Source organism: Geotrypetes seraphini, chromosome 6 (genome assembly GCF_902459505.1).
Source record: "Geotrypetes seraphini chromosome 6, aGeoSer1.1, whole genome shotgun sequence".
In the NCBI taxonomy this organism is placed as follows: domain Eukaryota; kingdom Metazoa; phylum Chordata; class Amphibia; order Gymnophiona; family Dermophiidae; genus Geotrypetes; species Geotrypetes seraphini.
In genome coordinates, this window is record NC_047089.1 from 172,071,425 (window position 1) to 172,097,209 (window position 25,785).

Below are 25,785 nucleotides of genomic sequence, written 5' to 3' on the forward strand. Positions count from 1 at the left end.
AGGGGAAAACACCCTTCAGGGATTCATGAAAAGGTTAGATAAGTTCCTGCTAAACCAGAACATACGCAGATAAGGCTAGACTCTAGTAGGACACTAGTCTTTGACCTAAGGGCCACCACGTGAGCGGACTGCTGGGCATGATGGACCACTGGTCTGATTCAGCAGCGGCAAATCTTATGTTCTTATAAACCTTTTGTTGATTCATGGTGCTATGTCCATACTCAGTCAATATTTGACACTGAATTTCCACAAGTTTTACTCCCTCTGCCCAAAGATGGCACATTACTGCATGTTGTTCTTCGATAGTGCAATCTTGCAATGGAGGGTCAATATTTCTGACCTTGTGGCTGCCGCATGACTAAAGGCCGAGCGCTGTACTGTGCGTGGACGAACTATCCAATAGGCAATATATAAGTATATATGTTGCATTTTGCTAGCTCTGTTTCAGTTATTGAGTAATTTAACAATTGCCTGTAATTTTTGATTCACCCTCATATAATGATGAATGTAGCCCCTTCCTCTAGTTTTTAGACATTTTTGTTTGCTTCACATATCTGTTTTGATTTAAAAAGATTAACACATATGTTAGAACTTTAATACATGCGAATTAACAAGATCAACATATGTTAAAGCAGTTGACTATGCAAGATATTTTTTTAGTTGCTGAGAAATCTTTTTCCTTTCTGCTTACTTTTTTTCCTTTCTTCTCTTAGTATGTATCTTGAGATAAGTTATCAAATGTTGAATGAATCAAATCTAGATAGCAGCTCCCAGGGTTCAAGGGAGTTTCATGGAAGCATCCTACAGATCTTAAAATTATTTTCTTATGTATATTGTTATATATTTTTTTAAGCTGTACTGTATTTCTCCAAAGCATCTTATAACATTAAAAAACATAAAAACAATCAATACAACAGAACACTATTCATCCTTAAAAACAAAGTTAACTTGCTCTCTGCATTCCTTTCTCAGGAAGGGACAGCTAGAAAATATTTACCCCAAATCCCCCCACATAAGTAGAGCTTTTCTCTAACATATAATAATCTCTTCTCCTGATTACATCCCCTCTTTTTATGCTTTGTAAACTCTTTCTCTTCTCTCTTCCCATATTTTTTAAACTCTGTAAACCGTGTCGAGCTCCACTTCAGTGGAGAAGATGCAGTATATAAACCTAAGGCTTAGTTTAGTTTAGGTAAATATATCTCAAATCAGTCAGTCTCCCAACCTACCCAGTTACACCTATAGGGGCATCTAAAGGATAATCTTCTTTTCACTGCACGAGTATACAGAGGCTATGATTTTCAATCTGTAACATGAAGAAAAAAATAATAAATTTGGAGCACTTATAGGGGAGAGGCAGGGATGGGAGCTGCTCAGAGCCTATGAACTGCAGAGCCATCAGAGAGATGAGGGACAGAGAGTCTGCAGCACAAAGTTTAGATGAAGTTGCACATTATAGCAGCTCTATCATCAAGAGCTCCAGAGCTGCTGTTGTGAGCTACAGGAGAGCAGAGAGATTAAGACATCACAAGTTATTGGTGAGGAAATGGTTTGTAGCTGCTGGGTGAGCTCTTCTTATAAATGTTGGATTTAATGAGAAATGCTGCAAATTAAACTTGCTATGGCTGTTGAGCTGAGGTGTGTAATGAGAAGGCTGTGAAAGAGCTTTCTAAATTACATTCGGAATTATATTTCAAAGGAGAATTGATAAGAATTTTTAAACTGTGTTTCAGAATTTAAACTGGATTTTTGTGACTCCTGTTGCTAAAAAGAAGTATAAGTATTGGGAAACAGAGTTTTAATCCTTTCATTGTGTAAGATTATTGATTCAACTCAGATTGCCTGTTATTGGTGTTTAAGGCAAATGTTTTTGTATTTAATCTGAGAACTGAAGGTCTAAAACTTTAGGAATGGTCTCGTCTTGGAATTTTGAGAGGTTCTGTGGAGCAGAGCTGTTTCCAGTTAGTATTTCTGATACATTGACAGCTCAATAGGACTGTGAGATAATTACTAAAGAGTTTCTTTCTGAATCAAAAAATACTTGAATGTGCAGATAAAGCCAAAGTTGCTCAGATATTGTGTGAATGTGTGTTAAAACTTTGTGAGCTGATTTCATATCAGAAGCATTTTTTTTTGTTTGTTTTCATGGAAGAGTCAGTTTAGGGGTAAAATAATTACCTATTCTTTTGTACATGTAGTTAGAAATACATGGCCTAAGAAGACACTGACTTTAGCCTGCATTCATCCAGAGAGATTAGGTTTTCTTTTCTTTCATTTGTTTACAGATAGGATAGTAGCAAACATCTAGATCTTCAGAGAGCTGCTGGTTCCAGACAAGTGACAGGATAACAACTCAGCGGTACCCAGCGCAAGAAAGCAGCGATACCAGTGAAAGATTTTTTTTTTTTAATACAGTGGTATCTTGGTTTACGAACATAATTCATTCCAGAAGCATGCTCGTAATCCAAAGTACTCGTATATCAAAGCAACTTTCCCCATAGGCCATAATGGCAACACTGACAATTTGTTCCAGAACGCAAAAGGTGCCGAGGAAGTGTTGAGGGGTGGCCCAGGGGTCACCTGTCGGGTGCCGGGTGCTGCAGCGCCATCTCTTCTGTCCCCCAGCCGCTGAAGAACCCCGCAGTGCTGCTTCGGAGGAATACCTCTAATGCCCGCCAGGTGCTAGAGAACCCCGCAGTGCTACTTCAGGGGGATGCCTCTAATGCCCGCCAGCCGCTAGAGAACCCCGCAGTGCCGCTTCTGGGCATGCCTCTTTTGTCCGCCGGCCAGCATTCCACGCCGGGTGCCTTCCGCATGTTGGAGAGCCTATCTTAGCCTAAGCAGCCGAGTGCTGTCTCACCTGCACATTACGTATGATCACGCACAGCGTCGATGATTGACGTGCATGTTCATACGCAATGTGCAGGTGGGATGGCACTCGGCTGCATAGGCTCAGGCAGAGGCTCTCCAACATGCAGAAGGCACCCGGTGTGGAAGGCTGGCCGGAGGATGGAAGAGGAATCCTCCTGAAGCGGTGCTTCCTGCAGCTGTAAGTGCTCGTTTATCGGGGCAGTGCTCGGTTTGCGAGATAAAAGTTTGCTGAGTGTTTTGCTTGTCTTGCAAAACACTCGCAAACCGCATTACTCGCAAACCGATGTTCCATTATTTTTGTGTGCACACATATATACATTTTATTTTATTGATCTTTGGGACTGAGAAACACTCTCTGGTTTTAAGAGTCACCCAGTCAAATACTTACCTGTGGTTCTGGATATCCTGGGACATAGTTGGAATTAAGTTAAAAGGCATGACATGTTTGACGTTTGAATATTATCACTAACTGTAATGGTGTCATCAATATAAACTTGAACACATGTGAATGGTAAATTCACTTTGCTATTCATTTATATTTAAATTTAATTTACCTTGTTTAAACAACAGCTGTGCTGTCTATTTAAATTTAATTTACCTGGTTTAAACAACAGCTGTGCTGTCTAACTCCTATTATACAGATAGAGCTCTCTGTATAGATTTCAGGTTTTTGTGCTGAAAGCAAGGACTCCTTTAAGTTACACTGGCCACTGTAAGAGGTTCCTGTTCAGCCAACCCCTAATTCTGTAATCTTGCTGTCACCAGCCAGACTCTGAATTAATTGAACAGTTCTTTAATAGATGAAGTTAACATCTTACAGTCAGATGGTAGTTCAATGCAGTTCAAGCCTGTTACATGTCTTCTCACTCTACCAAGAAATAATAACTCCAAAACGCCTGCCAATGAAACTTAACAAGATACCAACAAGAAGGCAGTAAAGATCAATTGGTTCTGAGAGAGACTGTTTGCTGACCAACCTGTGAACACCAATAGTGAAGAATCACGTTTGAAATTAATATAATTTGATAATGGTGTTCCCTCAGTGTGATAAAGCAGCGAAGGGAGCATTGCTCCTACGCTTCACATCTGAGACAAGGGTCAACCAGACCCTGCCCCCACACCATCATAGGGTACTACCGTGATGTGTGTAATAAATAAATAAATCAAAACGTGAAAAAGTGCAAAATAAAGCACAATAATAACACAAGTAAGGACAAGCAAACAGTCACTCTGAGAACCTCCCCCAGAAAACTCCCAATAAAGTCAAAAAGCCGACTTAGCTGAAACTGATGTTAGAAAGTAGAACGGCCTCCCAAGACAGCGGCTCTCCCTGTCTTGGGAGGCCGTTCTACTTTCTAACATCAGTTTCAGCTAAGTCGGCTTTTTGGCTTTATTGGGAGTTTTCTGGGGGAGGTTCTCAGAGTGACTGTTTGCTTGTCCTTACTTGTGTTATTATTGTGCTTTATTTTGCACTTTTTCACGTTTTGATTTATTTATTTATTACACACATCACGGTAGTACCCTATGATGGTGTGGGGGCAGGGTCTGGTTGACCCTTGTCTCAGATGTGAAGCGTAGGAGCAATGCTCCCTTCGCTGCTTTATCACACTGAGGGAACACAATTATCAAATTATATTAATTTCAAACGTGATTCTTCACTATTGGTGTTCACAGGTTGGTCAGCAAACAGTCTCTCTCAGAACCAATTGATCTTTACTGCCTTCTTGTTGGTTTCTCACTCTACCAGCATATCAGAGCTATCCTGGGAGTGTCCACCCTGTGGAGATGACACCATTCTCCAGACTTAGAAAATAACCTAAGTTGTGTTAGATCGTTAGAATTGAAGGGGTGAAAAAACCTGGTGGGAGAACAACAGCACACTCAGACTCTCATCCAGGCATGTGTTCAGCAATATGGCCACTGCTCCCCCCAGACTGGAGAAAGAGGTGGGCCCATGCTCAGTGGAAGCAACCCAGCCCTCAGGAAAGCAAAGCCCAAGTCCACAGAGCACCCATAACTTACACATCCATTACAAACACTTAACTAGTTCCTATGTAAGAAACTGAGCAAATGCCCACATAACATGGGGGCAGAACAACAGTTGTTGGACATACCTATTTAGTTTTTTTTCACACTCAGTTGTTATTGGGGTTTTTTTTAAGTTGCAACAAATAAAACAAATTTTTTAATATGTAACCTTTGCATTGGCATATATTTAACTGTAATAATTAAATTTTTTATAATTACATCACATCACCACTAGGGGCTTTTATAAATCTAAATCTGGTTTTATTGACAAAGTGAATTTTGTGGCCTTAGCTGATCTGAGGTGCACATTACTTAACTTCTTCCACAACAGTAATTTTGGAACCTTTTGAAGTTGTGGCCTAATAATTGGTTGCCTGTGGTTGTCATTCTGCAACACTGTGACTGAGCTTGCACAGAGGATTAAGCTCATGCCTTGTCAATAGCAATTTGGGTCAAGTTACATTCAGGTATAGTAGGTATTTCCATGTCCCCACAAGGCTTACAATTTAAATTTCTACCTGAGGCAAGAGAGAGTGAAGTGAGTCCTTAAGGTCATGAGAAGAAACAGTGAAATCTGAATGCTAGCTTTCATGGTTCAGCTTGCTGCTTTAAACTACTAGGTCAGGGGTGCCCACACTTTTTTGGCTTGTGAGTTACTTTTAAAATGACCAAGTCAAAATGATCTACCAACAATAAAATTTTAAAAAACACAAAGCACACTGTGCGCAGAGAAAATGTTAATTATCATTTGTATTCGGGGTTTTTTTTTTTCCAGAAGTTAAGGCAGATGACTTTAAAATATGCAATGTCACCTCAGTAACAACTATATAAAAATAGACAAATATACCCCCTCCCCTTTTACTAAACCACGATAGCGGTTTTTAGTGCAGGGAGTTATGCTGAATGCCCCTCACAGCTCCCGACACTAAAAAACACTATTGCAGTTTAGTAAAAGGGGGCCATAGTGCAAAATATAGACAGCAGATATCAATTCTCAAAATGGACACATTTTGATCACTAAATTGAAAATAAAATCATTTTTTCTACCTTTTTGTCTGGTGATTTCATGAGTCTCTGGTTACACTTCCTTCTTTTGTAAATCCAATATTTATTTATTTCTGCCCCCTCCCCTTTTCTTTCTCTCTCTCTTTCTTTCTCTCTCCCCCAGCCTGCCTTTCTTTCTTTCTCCCCCTTCCCCCCCTCCAAGCCATCGCACCGATTTCTTCACTCCACGATTCTTTCCCTCAGTGGCGTACCTAGGGTATGTGGCACCCGGGGCCCATCATTTTTTGACACACCCCCCCCCCCCATGTAAAAATTTTTTTTTTTTTTTTTGCAATAACCATTAAATGGAATAAATGGTCAGAATAGAAACAGGCAGTGAAAATTTTCTTTTATTGAACCTCATATATGTAACCATTATTCCAAACATAACAAAACATAAATTATGTCTAAATTGTCATGACATTAGAAGTACATATGGAGTAGTTGCAGGCAGTGGCGTACTTAGGGTATGTGGCACCCAGGGCCCATCATTTTTTGACACCCCCCCATCTATATGAAAAATATGATTTTTAGTACCAATCTACATATCGCACCACAAGAGTGTACCTAGGAAAAGGCTGCATCTTAAACACTGCAGTGAGCACTAGAACACCAACACATACATTGTAAAACTAAACAAGCCAGATCCCGCACAGTCAATTGGTCCTGTAGTCAATGCCAACTGAAAACTATGTCTTTTTCATACACACAGAACAGAGATACACCCTCGCCCAAAATGGAATAATCACAAACTAAAAATAGAAATATGTAGACAAAAGTTAAACTGATCCTCCAAGAAACCAGACCCTGGATACAATGCAACACCACAAAAAACAGTAACACATGTCCTCTAATACAGTGCAAAATATAAAGACAGTAGATGTAAATTTGAAAAAACTGATACATAACAATCACCACTTTATAAATTAACAAATAAAAATAAAACAAATAATGAGATATAAAAAAATACAATTTTATTGGACTAATCCCCGTAAGCTCGGTCCCCATCCCCGCAAACCACCTGATTCCATCCACACAAGCCTTGAATTGTTTATATTAAAGTATAAAAAGAAACAATATTCTGTACAATTGTCAATTTATAAATCAGCGTCTTCTCCCCACTCTCTTCCCCATTTCCCTTCAGCATCCTCAGCCCACTCTCTCTCCACTTTCCTTCAGCGCACGCACATAAAAACAAGCAAGTAATTTTATATCATTTTCATTCTATTCATTCATAGAAATTAAAGTCTAGATAATGCCAGTCACATAACAAAACATGATTTTACAAAAATAATTCCCTGCAGTCAAGCCTGCAAGGATTATTAGATGTCTTTCAGCAGTTCCCCTCCCTCCCTCCCCCTTACCTTTGTGGCCAAGTCAAAATGATCTACCAACAATAAAATTTTAAAAACACAAAGCACGCTGTACGCAGAGAAAATGTTAATTATCATTTATATTCCGCGGGTTTTCAAAGAGGTCAAGGCAGATGACTTTATGCAATGTCACCTCAGTAACAACTATACAAAAATAGACAAATATTCCCCCTCCCTTTTTACTAAACTGCGATAGCGGTTTTTAGCGTAGGGAGCTGCGCTGAATGCCCCACGCTGCTCTCGACGCTCATAGGCTCCCTGCGCTAAAAAACTCTATTGCGGTTTAGTAAAAGGGGGCCATAGTGCAAAATATAGACAGCAGATATAAATTTTCAAAACGGACACATTTTGATCACTAAGTTGAAAATAAAATCATTTTTCCTACTTTTTTGTCTGGTGATTTCATGAGTCTCTGGTCCTTCTTCTGATCCTTCTTCTTTCTCTCTCCCCCTGGCTCCCCTCTTTATTTCTGCCATTCTTTCTCTCTCCTCCTGGCCCCCCTCTTTCTTTCTGCCTTTCTTTCTCTCCCCTTGACCCCCCTCTTTATTTCTGCCTTTCTTTCTCTCCCCTTGGTCCCCCTCTTTCTTTCTGCCTTTCTTTCTCTCTCCCCCTGGCCCTTCTCTTTCTTTCTGCCTTTCTTTCTCTCCCCCTTGACCCCCTCTTTATTTCTGCCTTTCTTTCTCTCCCCTTGGTCCCCCTCTTTATTTCTGCCTTTCTTTCTCTCCCCTTGGTCCCCCTCTTTCTTTCTGCCTTTCTTTCTCTCTCCCCCTGGCCCCCCCTCTTTATTTTTTCCTTTCTTTCTCTCTCCCCCTAGCCTGCACAAAGCCATCGTGCCGATTTCTCCACTTCCACGATTCTTTCCCTACCCTCACCCCCAAGCCAGCAGCCGATTTCTCCCTGCTCCTTCCCCGATGTCCTGAACTTCATCGGGCAGCAGCAGCATTCACAATTCACTGATGTTGCCCGCTTCAGGCCTTCCTCTCTGTCGGGTCCTGTCTTCATGAAAACTGGAAGTAGGCAGGACCCGGCAGAGAACAAGGCCTGAAGCCGGCAACAGCAGCGAATTGTAAACGCTGCTGCTGCCCGAAGAAGGTAATGGAGCACCGAGGCAGTCCGCTTCTCCCCCCCTCCCAGCCGAACCCCCGCTGACCCTCCTATCTCCCCCCCCCCCGTGAACCTTTCCGACCTTCCCAGCGAGAGCAGCAAACCTCCTTCGCGGCTTTCTCTTCCCTCTGCCGCGTTACTGATGACGTCATCAGTGATGCGGCAGAGGGAGGATAAAGCCGACGCTACTGGAGGGAGGTTTGCTGCTTTCGCTGGGAGGGTCAGAAAGGTTCACTTGGGGGGGGGAGAGAGATAGGATGGTCAGCGGGGTTTCGGCTGGGAGGGGGGAGAAGCGGTCTGCCTTGGTGCTCCAAGGCCTGGCGCCATTACCTTTTTCGATAATGGCGCCGATGCTGCTTTCGCTGGGAGGGTAGGAGCGCGATAGGGACCGGGCCAGCTGTGCACCCCCCCCTAAGGCGGCACCCGGGATGGACCTCCCCCTCGCCCCCCTTGGTACGCTACTGCCCTGGGGAAACAGCCTGCAACAAGATCGCGCGATGCCAGAGATTTTTGCCTGCTTCGGCTGTTTCCTCCGCCGCGGTCCCGCCCCTCCTCTGACATCAGAGGAGGGGCAGGACCGTGGCGGAGGAAACAGTCGAAGCAGGCAAAGATCTCTGGCATCGCGATCTTGCTGCAGGCTGTTTCCAGACGCGACACCCGGCGCAGGGGGGGGTAACTGGACCGGACCGGGAGCACCCCCTCAGGGCTTGGTACCCGGGGCGGACCGCCCCCCCCCCCCCCCCCCCCCCTTGGTACGCCACTGCTTTCCCTAACCCCCCCCCCAAGCCACCATGCCGATTTTTCCCTGCTTCCCCAAGCCAGGCCTGGTGCATAGGGCCCACAAGCCTTCACCTCTAACATCAATTCTAACGTCGGAGAGAAAGTTCCAGGCCAGCCAGGCAGCAATTAGCTGGCCCAGAACTTCCTTTCTGACGTCAGAATTGATGTCAGAGGTGAAGTCTTGTGGGACCGGGGCTTGTACGTGCCTGGCCTTGCTTGGGAAGGCAGGAAGAAAAAGATTGCAAAGGCAACGCGATCGACTCGTGTTGCCTTTGCGATCTACTAGTAAATCACGATCGACCATTTGGGCACCCCTGTACTAGGTCACTCTGTTATACCCAGTGTGCTATTTCTGTGCCCTGCAATAATTTAACATAATTGATAGACTACTCTAGGGAAATCCTGGTGGGCAGTCAGTGCTCAGGCCTGACATTAATGGCATTTGTAGTGACAGATGTGGAGATATTTGTCTTAATGTTTATCAGTACCTAAACCAGTAATGGCCAATGTTTTTGAGTCTTAGGGATTTTCAACAGCTCATAGTGCTATCAAGGTTCCTACCACATAAAGGGGTCCTTTTACTAAGCTGCTTATGCTATTACTACACTTTTCCCTCAGTATTGGCGGGGGTTAGGGGCAGAGCTGGTCTATAAATGTTGAAAATTTGCAAATAACGTTTTGGCCGGCTCTGACCCACCCCCGCCTCTCTCCTGCCTTCCCCCTGACATCCTGGACCTTACCTGGTGGTCTAGCGGGCTTTCGGGGCAGGAGCGATCTTCCTACCCTCCTGCCCCGTGCAGATCACTCATAGGAAATGGCTGCCGTGAGCTCCCGTAGTCTTTTGAGATGCCGGGGGGAAGGCGGAGAAGGTCCCGAATGCATCTTTATTTTTAAAAAAAATTTAAAAAAATTGTGAATAATCGAATCCGTGAATACTGAAACCGCGGATTCGGAGGGAGAAGTGTACTTATCATTTCTATAGTGCTGCCAGACGCATGCAGAACTGTACATTACATTTACCATGTAAGAGATAATCCATGCTCGACAGAGCTTACAGTCTAATCAAACAGACAAAACAGAACAATTGGCCGTAAGAATCACAAGATGCACCGAGATGTCCCACAATAATCTTGCACTCTATGTGCACACCAAGTGCTAAAGAGAATTCTCTATTTTTTTTCATGCATGATTCACATATGAGCCCTTTCCAGCTACAAAATAGGCAGCAGTAAGGGTTCATACATTAATCTCTTTTAATGCCCTTGCGCTAATGGCAACATTAGGGTGTGATCATTAATGCCGAAAATAGGAAATCGGCCATTTTCCAGCTATGGGAAAAAAATGTCCTTAGCATGCAGGAAAGACCTGCATAAGGGTTCGCTAAGGCCACTTTTTCCTGCATCATATAGCCCATAGGCTATATAATTTCTCAAAATATGTGCAGTCAAGTGTCTATAAACTGTCTATTACAAAATAAGCAACAGACAGAATTAAAGTTAAGAACAAAGGCCTATGTTCTATAAACGACGCCATAATTTAAGTGTCAAGCGGCAAAGCCATTTAAAAACCACCTTAAAATTGTTAAAAACCAAAAATTTAGGTACTTAGAGGTGCCTACAAACCCGGTACTTAAGTGGTGTCTGTCAGCCTAGCTATCGCTACCATTCAGCCTTTTTAGTTGGCATTACTTATGTCAGCGAAGGCCTATGGGAAATTATATCAATCTGACTCTGGCATGTGAATGCAGATAGACCCTGAGGGCAGGGAGACGGTTTTAAGTATTCCTGATATGTTTCAAGTAGCCCTCTCTTAATCAGACATTAACACCTTTTAGCTAATCATGATTCAATCAGAGCTACTTGAAACATATCAGGGATACTTAAAACCGTCTCCCTGCCCTCAGGGTCTATCTGCATTCACATGCCAGAGTCAGATTGATATAATTTCCCATAGGCCTTCGCTGACATAAGTAATGCCAACTAAAAATGCTGAATGGTAGCGATAGCTAGGCTGACAGTGTCTAAGGTCGAAGTAGGTGTGGCTAATGCCAGAAACAACCTTAGGCAACCTTAGCTGCTGCTGCTGCAGATATGATTCATGTCAAACATAGGCATTGGAAATGTAGGCCTCAAAAACCCTGGCTTACATTTCCGGCACCTATGTTTGAGGGAGCTGCGATTCTACAAACAGCACCATTATATGATTGATGCGCAATTGATGGCTGTCTTTTAGGCAGCCGACGAAACCAGCAATGTTCGTAGAATCCAGCCCAAAGTGACTGTTTCTGCTTATTTGTAGGTACAGTTGTGAACCACATGAATAGCTTTTCTTTGTTTTTGTTTGCAATCAATTTTTGGGCCAAAGCAATAAAATTTAGCCCTTGTGTACATGAGTCAAGCAGGAAGATTAATGTGCTCATTAAAGCGTCTGAAGACATTATTGTGAGCTCACTGAAGTTTGCATGTTCATGTATGCAAATGAAAGATTGTCAGGTGCAACAACCCTAAACTGGTTAGTCTCTTGAGAGGGCTCAGCTGCCTTGTTTACATCTGTAAAGAGGGTCTGAAAAAATGAAAGGCGTGGACAGGAGAAGACGCTGGCAACCGTATCCATAAACCTTGGCTAGGAATACATTTGATCACACTCATTTCTCCTAAAGCAAAACACAACGAGCTTGCACTATTCAAGGGAAATGTTACTCATTCCCACATGTTTGTACTATAAATATTGTTTCTCAAACAAAACAATGCACTGCTCCATACCTTATGGTGTAGAAGGATTGGAAGTAAAAAAAAAAAAAGGAAGACCCAATATTCCACAGAAAAAGGAGCAATCCAACAATGAAACAAACTGGACAAAATGCAATGTTCTTGACTTTCCTTTATTTCTTCAATCAATGATAAGAAAATATCCACATCAACCATATAGGAAACTAATGGACCCGACACGGGCCATGTTTCGGCTAACAAAGCCTTTCGCAAGGGTCTGGTTGTTTAATAATACGTTTATTTTGTGGAGTTAGTTTCCAAATTGTAAATTCCGATGTGGAGAAAGAAGCAGGACTGACCGCTGATGTGCAGAAAACTGTTTTTGAACACAGGAAAAAGCAGGACTGAAGGTTGCTATGGATCAGTACTATCACCCATGCAGTTCAATCTGTTTCTAGCACCTCTTCTTCACCCTAGCCCAATCTGTAGGCTTCACAGACGCCTATGCAGACGACATACAACTCATTCACCCAATTCAACCAAATGCAGCTAGCGATATACAGGATATTTCTAACGAACTACATAAAATAAATCAATGACTCACAGAGAATATGCTCTCTCTCAACATTACTAAAACCAAAGCAATTCTCTATCCTACTAATGACCACAAAACCCTTATGATCCCTATCAGTATAAAATCAACACCAATTGAATTACATAATACCATTAAACTTCTTGGCATTACCATAGACAACAAACTTTCTTTCCACCATCAAATAAGTACAGTTGTTAAGAAATGCTTTTTCAAATTAAAGATGATACACTCTATTGTCACTCTTCTTGAACCTCAATCACTGAATATTTTAATCTATTCCTTAGTGATCTCTCATCTAGATTATTGTAATTCCCCACAACAATGGATTACTCAAAGGAGATTAGAAGACTCCAAAGTATCCAAAATACTGCCATTAAAATGATTCACAGGAAAAAAAGTATGACCACAACATACCACTACTTCAAAACACCCATTGGCTCCCCTTAACTCATCGGATATCATACAAAATTCTCCTGCTTACATTTAAAACAAGATCTGAACACACCTGCATTCATCGACAGTATGCTAATACCATTTTTCCCATCCAGATCACTTCACTTGGCCGAACAAAATCCTCTCTCAGTCCCCTCGATTTGCCACATCTTCTACGATACCTCCCGGAAAACAATCTGCTACAGCCCCTAGCTTATGGAACACCCTTCCCCATTACCTTAGGAAAGAAGACAACGAGCAACTTTAAATCCAATCTTTAAATTTAAAGATGCTTTTGCTACTTAATTCCTCCTATCACACATTCTCTACGCTCTTCTTTTTCTTTTTCTGCATAGACACATTCTCCCATCCTATTGTGTCACTACCTTTTTTTTTTGTTTTAATAGGCAACTATTGTAACTAGTATCTCCTCCCTACCTCTTGTACCAAGTCTCTGTCCAACATCTGTATTTACGCTGCCCTTCAACAACTATGTTTTGCTTTTAAATTTGTATGTACACTGCCTAGATTGATAGATAGGCAGTATCTAATATAATAAAAGCCTAAGCCGCGTATGCACACTCTTACCTGCGTGCTCCCGTTTTCTGTGCACTGTAGGTCCCCGCAGGTAGGAATGCGCATGCGCGCTTCCACGCATCTCTCTCTCCCAAGGCGGATGTTGACTTCGGGCTGTGCGGAGGCTGTCTGCTGCCGTGGCTGTCGGCGGAGGGCAGACGCAAGGTAAGGGGTGCTGCTGGGCAGGGGAAGAGACGGGGGTAGAAAAAGGAAGGGAGGCCTACTGCTGGATGGGGGAGCAGGAAAGAGGTGCTGCTGGACAGGGGAGAAAATAAAAAAGGGAGAAGGGCTGCTGCTGGATAAGGGGAGCAGTGAAGGGGTGGTGGTGGACACAGGGAAGGTAAAAGGAAGGGAGAATGGGTGGACAGCTGAGGAGAAAGAAAGACAGAAATACAGAAGGAGAGGAGAAGGAGAGAGAGAGAAAGAGAGAGAGAGAGAGAGAGAAAGAAATAAAGACAGTCACACACACACATATATTCTAGCACCCGTTAATGTAAGGGGAAGAGACGGGGGGGGGGTGGTAGATGGGTAGAAAAAGGAAGGGAGGCCTACTGCTGGACATGGGGGACAGGAAAGAGGTGCTGTTGTACAGGGGAGAGATTAAAAAAGAAGATGGGCTGCTGCTGGATAAGGGGAGCAGTGAAGGGGTGGTGGTGGACACAGGGAAGGTAAAAGGAAGGGAGAATGGGTGGACAGCCGAGGAGAAAAAGACAGAAAGAAATACAGAAGGAGAGGAGAAGAAGGAGAGAGAGAGAGAAAGAAATAAAGACAGACACACACACATATATTCTAGCACCCTTTAATGTAACAGGCTATAAGACTAGTATCAAAATAAAAACAAACTTGAAACTTCACTATCTCTCTGAGAGGCTGAGGGAAGAGATATGGAATGTGAAAGTGAGAACACAGCTGAAGTTAATGCTAGATAACTGCAGCCTATTGATCACTCCTAAGGAAGCTTATCCAGCCAATAGGCTACAGGGAAAAGCAGGACTGAAGATTATTATGGCACTGTTTCTGTAGTTACTGTACCCGCCTCCCCCTGCAGCCCATCGGTCAGACATTCCTAAGGAAGCTTAGCCATCCAATAGGCTTCAGGGAAAAGTAGGCCTAAAGGTTGATAAGGTAGTGTCTCTGTAGCTACTGCTCTGCTCCTGCCTCCCTCTACAGCTTACTGGTCAGACATTCCTAAAGAAGCTTAGCCAGCCAATATGCTACAGGGAAAACCAGGACTGAGGTTGATGGTTCATAACCTATTGGTCCTGTTTCCTATGTAGTTTATTGGCTGGCTAAAGAAGAAGAGCTGCAGTGTACTTAAGTGGTTGTGAGGGGAAGATAGGCTGAGGGAACAGATATGGAATGTAAAAGGGAGAACAAAGCTAAAGTTAATGCAAGCTGGGGGAGGCATGGAAAGTGATACAAAGATAACAGCAGTCCATTGGTCAGACATTCATAAGAAACCTTAGCCAGCCAACAGGCCTCAGAGAAAAGCAGCATTGAAAGTTTATAAGGAACTGTCTCTGTAGCTACTGCTTCTGCCTCTCCCTGCAGTCCATTGGTCAGACATTTGTAAGGAAGCTTAGCCTCACAACAGGCTGCAGGAAAAAGTAGGACTGAAAGTTGCTAAGGCATTATCTCTGTAACTACTGCTCCCGTCTCCCCCTGCAGCTTACTCACCCTATTTCTCCAAGCGAAGCTCAGTCTACCAGGTATTTACTATTGACATTGTTATTATATACAGCAATAATTCCCAAACCTGTACTGGGGGAACCCCAGCCAGGCAGGTTTTCAAGATATCCATAATGAATATGCATGCTTTATTGTAGTGCATCATAGGCCCATGTCATAAGCGCCACTGATGGTGGTGGAGGGGGGGGGGCAGAGAACTACCAGAAAATCATGCAAATGTGAAAAAAGCAAGATATATATATATGCTATTTTTCTACTCTGATGAACGTATCCCTTATTTTTTTGTAAACTTCTATCTCTCATGTGGGCAACAGCCCCAGACCTTTTAACACACATATTTGAGACACGTACATAGCAAGATATATATGCTTATGATGAAAGTATCCCGTTTTCTTTTTCTTTCTTTTTTTTTAGCTTCTACCTCTCATGAAATCAGCAGCCCCAGACCTGCTGATATATGCTTTTAACGCACGTGGTTCAATTCTACTGGCACCTTCAGACCTATAATTTTGGAGTGTTAAAGAGTTCATTTTATACATCACCTGGCAATGTCTGATCGTTGCCCAGAGTACTCATTTTAATATTAATTAGCTCTTTGTACTACATTTCCATAGTATTCTCTGAGACAGCTACGAGGTACGGAAAAGACCCCACAGAGCTATTTTGTGCATCAGAAGCTAAAATGCTTGCATGCTAAACCGGTTAGAACTGGTTTACTGTCGAACATTAAAGGCACAGTAAGGGGTCCTTTTACAAAGGCGCAATAGCGGTTTAACACGCGGAATACCGCGTGTTAAACCGCCTGCCACGCTAGTATCTAACGCCTCCATTGACGAGGCGTTAGGATTTTAGGCTGCAGCGGGGGTTAGCGCGTGATGAAATGTCCGACGTGCTAATCCCATAGTGCACCTTGATAAAAGGAGCCCTAAGTTATGAGCATTGCAAGTTTTGAGCTATAATTGAAATTAATTTTTCTTTTACATTCCTTTGATTGAAAGAGCTACTTAAGGCATTGTCTCAAGACTGGTTAATTTTGTATACTGTAAAAAGAATAAACCAGAGTATGTTAGAGTATGCTTACCTCAACATTTGAATAATTTTATTTGATCTACTTGGTTGAAAAACAACTCCAGGTAGAACTATCTATCTCCTGCCTTTATGGAATATCTCTCATAGTTTTGTCCCTTAACTATATCCTTTAGGTCAGTGTTCTTCAACCTTTGTACACCTCTGGACCAGCAAACTACTAGGACTGAAATTTTAAAAAACCATTTCCGCCCCGTCTCCGCGAGCTCGGTCCCCGCAAACCATCCGATCCCATCCGCACAAGCCTCAGTTATGATTTTATATTGAATGTATTTTATTAAAGTATAAAAAGAAACCATATTCTGTACAATTGTCATTTTATAAATACAAATAATACAGACAAGGATCAAAACCCCTGTCTCCCCTCCCCTTCACATATATCGCCTCTACTATCAAGAAAACTGAATAAGCCAAATTATTACAGAATGCTACACAGAAATATTATGCTAACAGAATACCGCAGTCACACATGACAGGAATAGTGTTAGAGGAGTGCAACTAGGGCAAGTGCCCCCTGGTCAGAGAGAGCCCTAAGCCATCTGGAAGCTAAAGAAGCACTGCTTGGGCTTTGCAGTCCCCAGTTATGTCTAACACCAGCTCTAGCAGGATATGTATTTCAAATCTGATATATTCTAATTACAAAATAGAAATAAAATTATTTTTTTCTACCTTTTGTTGTTTCTGGTTTCTGCTTATATCTTCTTTTCACTCTCTTCCTTCCAGCGTCTGACCTCTCTGTCTTTTCAATCCAGCATCAGCCCCTCAAATCCACTGTCTGCCCTCTCCCCCTTCCATATGGTATCGGCTTTCTTTCTATACCTCTCTCCCCCTTCCATCCAGCCTGCACACCCTCTCTCCTTTCTACATGATTCATTCCAGCTTCAATGCTCTCTTCATTTTTATCTCTCCTACACCAGATCTAGCATCTTTGTCCCTCTCTGCTGACCCCCTTCCCAGCATCAATCTCTCTTCTTTCTCATTCTCATCTCTCCCCTTTCCCTCATCTGATCTCTCCATTCCACACTGACCCCTTCCCCTCCTCTAATCTCCCTTCCAGCTGTTTCCTTCCTTTTCCCTTCCCTACTCCCCCTGTCCAGCAGTAACTCTCTTCCCTTCCCCTTCCCTTTCCCTCCTCCCCTCCCAGCAGCATCTCTCCTTCTCATTCCCTTCAGGTCCAGTAGCAGCTGTCCCTTTATTTTCCCTTGTTCAGCAGCTTCCCATCCTCCAACAGTGACTTTCTCCCCTCCCAGCAGCTTTCCGTACTTGCCAGTGCAGCGATTCACTAAGACAGCCTTGGGTCCTTTGATGGGTTGAGCTGCCTCTGAGGAAAGAGGAAGTTGCATCATCAGAGGCGGGCCGTGACTCAGCAAAAGCCCTAAGGCTTCCCCGGATTCTGTTTACTACGACCAAAGATGCACACACAAATCTGCATGCATTGCAAATTTGCATGTGCAACTTAATTGGTTAACAAACCAATCAGTGCTGATAATTACTTATTAATAAGCAATTATTGGCACTAGAAAGTATGCATACAACTTTCTAAGTGTAAATACTAGTATATGGATCTCAAAAGGGGCGTGATCAGGAAGGAGCATGGGTCATTGGGTGTTCCTAAAAATTAGGTGTAGTGTTTTAGAATATACTTGATCTGAACAAAACTTAGATACGGGCACTTTTAGGCTTGGTTTTCTTGGAATAAATGCTTGTATCTAAATGTTAGTTGCGCAGACAGGCACTATGCACGATTCTATAAACCACACCAAATTCCGAGGCAGTTTACAGAATAGTGCTAAGCGCTGATTTTTATTTTTTCTGATTATATATATAACATTTACTCCTCTATGTACAACATGATACTATTGGATTGTTCTATGCTGACTTCCATTCTCCTTCTCTTTGCAAAATAGCATGTGTTCTGTTTTCTGAATACCAGCCAAGTTTACAAATGCCAAATCAGTTTGTAAAGCACTTCCTGAATTGCAGATGGCAAAATCAAATGAAATCTGTAGATTGTTTGGGAGCAACTCTCGCCATATGATTTGCCAATAGTAGTATGAGAGTTCCAACTGCGGTATAAATATTGTTGAATATGGTTCAGAATTGGCCAACTAATGCGGGGTGGGGGGGTATTTCGATTAGCTGAATAGTAGGCCTTCTGGTTTCATTTATGTAAGATCTGTGGACAGCATAATGTGGAAGGGTTGAAACATCTGTCATATGGATATTTCCTGCATGGAATTTCAGCTCAGGAAATGTGACCTGAAACTCATGACCCCTAGGTAAATGATACATGCTCCTCCCAGCCTAGATTTCATGAGTTATCATAATTACTGCATCATCTACCAGAAAATCATAGATCATAATGTAAAGATGGTTTCTGCTTGCTTAATTTCTTCTGAAACAGTACTTAAAAAGCCTAGAAGGTGATTTTAGAAGGCTTAGGTGGTGTTTACACATGGAAATTGTCATACATATAAACACAACACATGCTAAAAATTAATATTGATGAGCATGAAAGAAAGCACCGGGGAGTCTTGCTCCCCAGATTCAGGATGTTCCTCTGATTCTGAGGGATTCTGTTAAGGTGTTAGAAGTTACACTGAACTCTACCCTGTCTTTTGAGAATTATATTTCTTCACTTGTTTGATCCTCATTTTTTAATTTGAGAAAACTCCATGAAGTTTGATTTCTGCTAGAAGGTAAGAACCCACAGGAACTCAATTTCCCTATCTCGTCCCCATGAGTTTTGTCACTGCCGCTGTCCATGCCCCATTCCTGTAAGCTCTGCCTTAACCGCACAAGCCTCAAACACTTATGTTTTTAAAGTGTTTGAGGCTTATGCAGACGAGGATGGAGCTTGCAGGAATGGGACAAGGACAGGAAAAGAACTCACGGTGACGGGACGGGAAAATGAATTCCCGCAGGGATGGAGAAATATTTGTCCCCTTGTCAATCTGTGTGTTGATGTCATTCTCTATCTACAATGTCTTTTTCATTCTCTACTTTTGAACCATTTGGATTATTGTAATTCCTTGTTGACAGGATGATCTGTCTGTTCTTTGAAGAAGCTTTGTGTTATACAAACTATAACCATCAATCTTCTCTATAAAGCCAGAAAGTGAGACAATGGAATGCCACTATGAGCAGCAGTAGCTCCCTTTTTTAGGATCCAGTTTTCATAAGGAACATCTTTATTATTTATCTTCATAACACGTGGCATACCTCAGCTTGTCTTGAAGAGCCTTTCTACAGAATTGGCTTCATTCTTCCTGTTTCAGGATCACATTTCAGGAGACTCATTGTATAGTGATTACCTGGTCTTGCTTTACTTTTGAATGAGCTGCTTCTTGAGTTAAGAGGTGAATCTAATTATTTGAAATTTAAAAGAGCTTGAAAACCTTGGGTATTTTTTTCCCTTGTTATCTGGATAATCCGTAATTTTGGTGAATTGGTCATTCCATCTTGGACTGTCGTCTAGCTTAGTGGTTCTCAAACCTGTCCTGAGGGACCACAAGCCAGTTGGGTCTCAGAATATCCCAAATGAATATGCATGAGAGAGAGTTATGTATTATGGAGGTGACAGATTCCAGCATAGAAATCTGTGACTTGCATATTCATTAGGGGTATCTTGAGTACCTCACTGGCTGATGGTCCCCTAGGACAGGTTTGAGAACCACTAGTCTAATTGATTGCCTTTATATCAGCCCTTGTGTGCCTTTTGTCAATCTAGTTAATGGTAAAGATGTTTCTTATGATTATGATTACATGGCATACAACTCAAAATAAAATTTGTCTTGTATCACTGGGGAATTCAGCCTTCATCCAGAAGTTTAGGAATTATCCAGGTATCATTGCAAAATGTAGCTTGAACTCATCAAAACCTTATTTTTGGAAGTGTGTTGTAGGTTTTGTAGAAATTTGACTAGCCTTGGCATAACTATGGCAAAATTCTCTCAAAAGAATCCATATCAGATCCATCATCACCTGGGGCAACAAGAGCTGTGTCCTGAGCATAAGTCAACAAATGGGCTACAGGGCTCAACTGCTAGGGAACCATGGTGGTCAGCTACAGAGCATTTGGAAGAAATGGACAATCATTAAAATAATACAATTGTTGTTATTATTAATTAGACTTTTAAAATTGACTTTTGAAGAACTTCACCCAAGGTGGTGTACATCAAGGAGAAGAAGGTGTCTGGGGTTGTGTTTGCAGCTTCCAGGAATGGCAGTCATGGTTCAAGGAATAACCAGAAGATCTGTGAGACGCTTTTCAGAGGAAGCTCTGAGAAAAGGAAGTCTCACAGGAATTAACTTTCAAAAGCATTTCATAATTTTGAGATTGGAAAATTTTCTATGGCAATGTAGTTTCAGTAGGAACAGATGAAGAAGTTTGCAGATAGGAAAAGTAGTATATCCTGTCTCTTGGAACACTTTGGTTCAGAAGAAAAGGCCCTGAAGAAGTCTGATACTATGACTCCTGAAGCAAAGATCTGTGTCGGGTCCAATGATTTTATTTGTGCTATCCTTTGGTGGACCTTTGTCTTGCCTTGGCTACCTTGACCTCTGGCCTTTTATACCCACCCCCTTTTTACAAAACCACATAAGAGGTTTTTAGTGCCAGCTAGCACGCTGAATGCTGTGCGCTGCTCCGACGCTCATAAGAACTCTATGATCGTTGGAGCAGCACATAGCATTCAGCAATCCAGCAGGTGCTAAAAACCTCTTGTGCAGTTTGTTTGTTTTTTTATATCTTTATTAGATTTTCAAGCTACAATTGTGCAATAAGTAATTCATATACATAAAATATCGCAAGACAAGCACAATAAACTTTCAGACATTAACATACAGTTAAATTTCCACCCCCCCCACCCAATACTCAAATAAAATAAAACCCAAAAGAAACTATCCATATATACCCTGAATCAAGTTCCAATGCAGTTTTGAAAAAGGTGGGGATAGTGTTTTTATTAAAGACTTTTTTCTCTCTCTCTTTTTTTTTTTTTTTTTCTGGAAAGTCTTTGATCTATCCCTGCTCAGAAGATTTTTTTTCTACAAAGATTATAACCCAGACTTAGGCAATAAACAATTGCAATAGTAAAATATTACCAGTACACCTTACAGCATAGTATGCTACTTACAATGTCAACACAATATTTGTTAAGCTTATAGTTATTTTTGGGTGGGGGGTTCATCAAGCAGTGTTAGGCACTTAACATGTATTTATTTAGCCCTTAACTCAACCTAAAGGGCCCTAATGCTGTGTCACTTAAAATATCATAGCAATATTTAAGTCACTGTGAATTAGTTAATAATAAGATGCAAAATAGGCAAATGCATGGTTTGCATCTCATCACTATGCAGATATACTAGGGCTTAAAAACCACAATAAAATAACCTTTTTGCTGGGATTATTTTCCCACCCAGGAGCATGGAGAAGGTACCCTTCAGTCCCAGCACCCCTTCCCCAGGGGTTACCTGTGAAGTAGCATTGGTGGTCCAGGGGGGATCGGAGTCAGGAGTGAGGCTCAGTCCAGCTTGTTCCTGCTAGGGGTCATGTCTCCTAACATCATTATAGCTTTAATAAAATGTCAGTTAGGTCACATAAACAAGATGAAATAATAATAGTCTTAAAACTGCTTAAACAACCATCCTGCCAACCTCCAAGTCTCCCCCGACTCGAGTCACTGATTAAATGGGGCTAAAAGCTAAGGAAATAAAATGGGTCTTCAACAGAATTTTTTAAATCAGGGAAAAGATTGATCTGAGCAGATATGTCCTGGAAGAGAATTCCCCAGAGCAGGAGCCAGGAAATTGCTGCATTCCTAGTCGACTCTATAAGGGGGGAATTCATCAATGTGTACTACTGTTAAGGTGGGTTATTTTACCATAAGCTGTGTTATTTTAGCACTAGGATAAAATGGGACACTGTGCTAAAATAGCATGACTTGTAGTAAAATATCCCATTTTAAGAGAAGCACACATTGATGAATTCCCCCCAAAGTGCACACATTGGTGAATTCCCTTATAGTGCTTGTCTGGGCCTGGGAAGGACCATTCAGTGAGAATCTAGGGAACACAAAGAACAAAGAAGGATTATAAGGAATAGACAAGGATGAGAGATATGAAGGGGGTCCCAGAGTGAAAAACCTTTTGGGTAAGAATGAGAATTTTAAATTTGATCCTATATTTAATGGGTAGCCAATGAAGTTGTAGCAAGAGAGGGCTGACATGATCATGCTTGCGTGCACCACAAAGGAAATAGACTGTTCTATTTTGAAGTGTTTGAAAGGATCTAATCCTTATGCTAAATGACATCTTTCACTTAAGTTAAAAAAAATATCTACTATAAACCTAGAAAAGAAATATGTTCTAAATAAATCAGCATCTCTACAGGCTCATTTGTTCTGCTGTCTGTTTCATTTAATTGACTTTAATAGGTGTTTTGCCTCTTGGAGTGCAGAGGTTTTGACCTTTATTTAAATCTGTATGTGCTTCCACTTGAGTCTACAGGAAGTGCATGTCATATGATTAAGTGTGCATCAGAAACATCTCGTGACACGAGCTTGTAGTTATGCACTGCTGAGCTCCCAGTGGAAGAATTCTTTCCCTGGAACTCTTTCAAGTTTTCATCGGAAGAGTCGGCCTTTTTCACTTGCACATTGAAACATAAATCAGCTGTAGACAAGCAAAGAAAATGTGAACGACTGGGCACAGATCAAGTTATAGATGAAGTGTGACTAACTTATATACCACCAGCACTACCAACAACAGCTCTATGACATTTCCTCTGATATTGTTTGGCAGAAAAGAACAGAAGGAAGTGTTTCAACCCAGGTTAAAAGGAAGGAGAAGGTAAAAAAAAAATCCATCCTGTCGGGAGAATTAAAGAAAAAAAAAAAAAAAAAGCAAGAAATTCTTTGCTAATACATGCCATATGTGCATGTTTCAGTGTATGTGGAGAAGTAGCCTAGTGGTTAAAGTGGTGTAGCAAAGGTGGGAGGTGCTCGGTGTCGGTCTTCCTCAGCGTGCACAGGATCTCTAAATTGCTGCCCATGCTGATGTCAGCTCTCCCTATGACGTCAGGGGATGCGAGGAGGAGAGGTGCCACCCCCCCCCCCAGGACGGTGCCTGGGTGTTCGCCCCCCCACACACACACACGCACACACACACACACACACTTACTATGTCACTGCTGCAACCTCAGCACCCTGAGTTTCTGGGTTCAATCCCAGCGCCACTCTTTGTGACAATGGGCAAGTCACCTAACCCTCCATTTATCCAGGTACCATAGTTAGAATGTGAGCCTGCCAGGACAGATGGGGAAAATACTTAGAGTACCTAATTAGATTGTGAATAGCTCAGATGGCTATGCTGATGGATAGTATATATACATATCTATTTATTTTATGGAGGTGAGAAGTCTTTTACTAAGCTGCCGTAAAAAGTGGCCTTAGCACACCCTTGCATAGATAGGTCTTTCCTACATGCAAAGGCCATTTTTATTGTAGCCCTGATATGGCCAGTTTTCTATTTTTTTGTATTAATAGCCATGCCATTAGTGCATGGTCATTGTTAAAAATTGCCATGTGAGCACTTATTACCACCCGTTTTGTATTGCTCTGTTAACCAGTCAGTATGTGCTAATGTAGATGTACTAACTGTTTACCGTAGGAATACCTACTCTCTATCCCTGACAAGCTCTCTCAAAAAGTATAAAAGGCCAGATTCTGTAACTGGCACTAATATTGGCGGCCGCCTTAAAAGCAGCTGGCAATCGCATGTCAATCACGCATCAGCGCTGGTTTCAGAATCCCGCCTATGGGAAAGATAGGCACTGGAAATGTAGGCCTGGATTTTCTGGGCCTACATTTCTGGCGTCTGTCTTTGTGTGAATTGCATCTACCTAACGCCAATTTCGGTGTTGGCCACGCCTAATTTGGCATTCAGTCACCTAAACGCCTACATAGGCATGATTCTGCCCTCTTTTATTTAGGCACCGGTAGGTGCTTCAATCTTGCCATTTCTAACAGTATTCTTCAATTAAGTACTGGCAGGGCGCCTACCGGCTTCTAAGTTTAGGCACAGGTTATAGTATTTCCCCCAATTATTTACTATGTGATTAGCATGCACATATTTGGCAGTTAACACAGGATGTCCTGCAGGAGGCCATATTAAGTTGCCTTAGGTGCACATTACCACCTAATGCAACTTAGCCAAAAGGCCTCCAAATTTTTACATTGCCGAGATTTGCTAAGGTGTAATTTCTGCATTTTTTTTCCTCTTTGTCTTTCATTCATCTGAGCCCAACATGCTTCTGATTTGTCAAAGCTGGTTTCCAGTCAAATTAGAGCTGCTGAAAGGTAGTTGCACAATAATAAACATTATATTTCATAGCTGCTATCGATAAACCCTTTCCACAGCCTCTTGATGCTGAAAGCTGCAGGTTCCACATTTAGAGTAACATTTCTTGAGGCACACCGTTATTGAAATAAGACCCCAATTTCATGTACAAGAAGAGCCTAAAGGATCCCTTGAAAATCCACAATATTTTAATGTATTACTTTTCTTATATTTCCTAACTTCCACCCCCCTCCCAGTCTTAGAGGTTAATTTGGTGGTAATTTGGTACCAAGGGCAGATTCTTGGTTCATAGACAACCTCGCGAAAGACAAAGGCGCGCGCCGACAACTGAGCGCAAGACGGAGGCGCGCGCCGAAGAAAATTACAGTTTTTAGGGGCTCCGACGGGGGGTTTTGTTGGGGAGCCCCCCCAGTTTACTTAATAGAGATCGCGCCAGCATTGTGAGGGGGTTTGGGGGGTCGTAACCCTCCACATTTTACTGTAAACTTAACTTTTTCCCTAAAAACAGGGAAAAAGTGAAGTTTTCTGTAAAATGTGGGGTGTTACAACCCCCACAATGCCCCCACAATGCAGCGTGATCTCTATTAAGTAAAGTGGGGAGATTCCCCCCCACGCCCCCCCCCCCGTCGGAGCCGTAAAAACTGTAATTTTCTGCGGTGCGCACCTCCGCGCTGCGCTCAATTGTCTGCATGCGCCTTTGTCCCGGCGCACTTTTGACCCGACACCCAGATTCTTCATAGGACTCCTCATTCATTTCCATCTACCTTTCTTGTCTATTACTTTTCATTTATGAGTACAATGGAAACGCTGTTTCTTGGACTATGGAGTGAAGTTTAGAAGATTTGTGCACCATTTATATATATATATATATATATATATATATATATATATATATAGGCCCTGATTCTGCAAAGCACGTCTAAAGTTAGGCACCGTTTGGATGTCCAAGATAGGCGTCCTTTGTAGAATCGCGCTCAGCGGCGCTCAATACTGTTTAGACATCTAACTTGTTTAGACGTCCTTTAGAGAATCAGGTTTTAGGTGAGAGTTAGACGTCCAAACAATGTCCTTAATGTTATAATATTTCATTACTATGACATTATTAGAATGGTGATTTTATGGTGTTTTTCATTATAAT

The 25,785-nt window shown here is 42.1% G+C and overlaps 1 protein-coding gene across 4 annotated transcripts in view; it reads left to right on the top strand.

Moving 5' to 3' along the window:
- Window positions 1-25,785, top strand: part of MID1 (midline 1) — a 505,597-nt gene that overhangs the window by 347,118 nt on the left and 132,694 nt on the right. For 3 of the 4 annotated variants that reach the window (XM_033949016.1, XM_033949015.1, XM_033949018.1), the window contains exon 3: window positions 13,554-13,676. The exons of the other annotated variant lie outside the window; for it this stretch is intronic. In XM_033949016.1, the coding sequence (XP_033804907.1) occupies window positions 13,554-13,676 (123 nt within the window). The remainder of the gene's footprint in view (window positions 1-13,553; window positions 13,677-25,785) is intronic. 4 annotated transcript variants of the gene reach the window in all.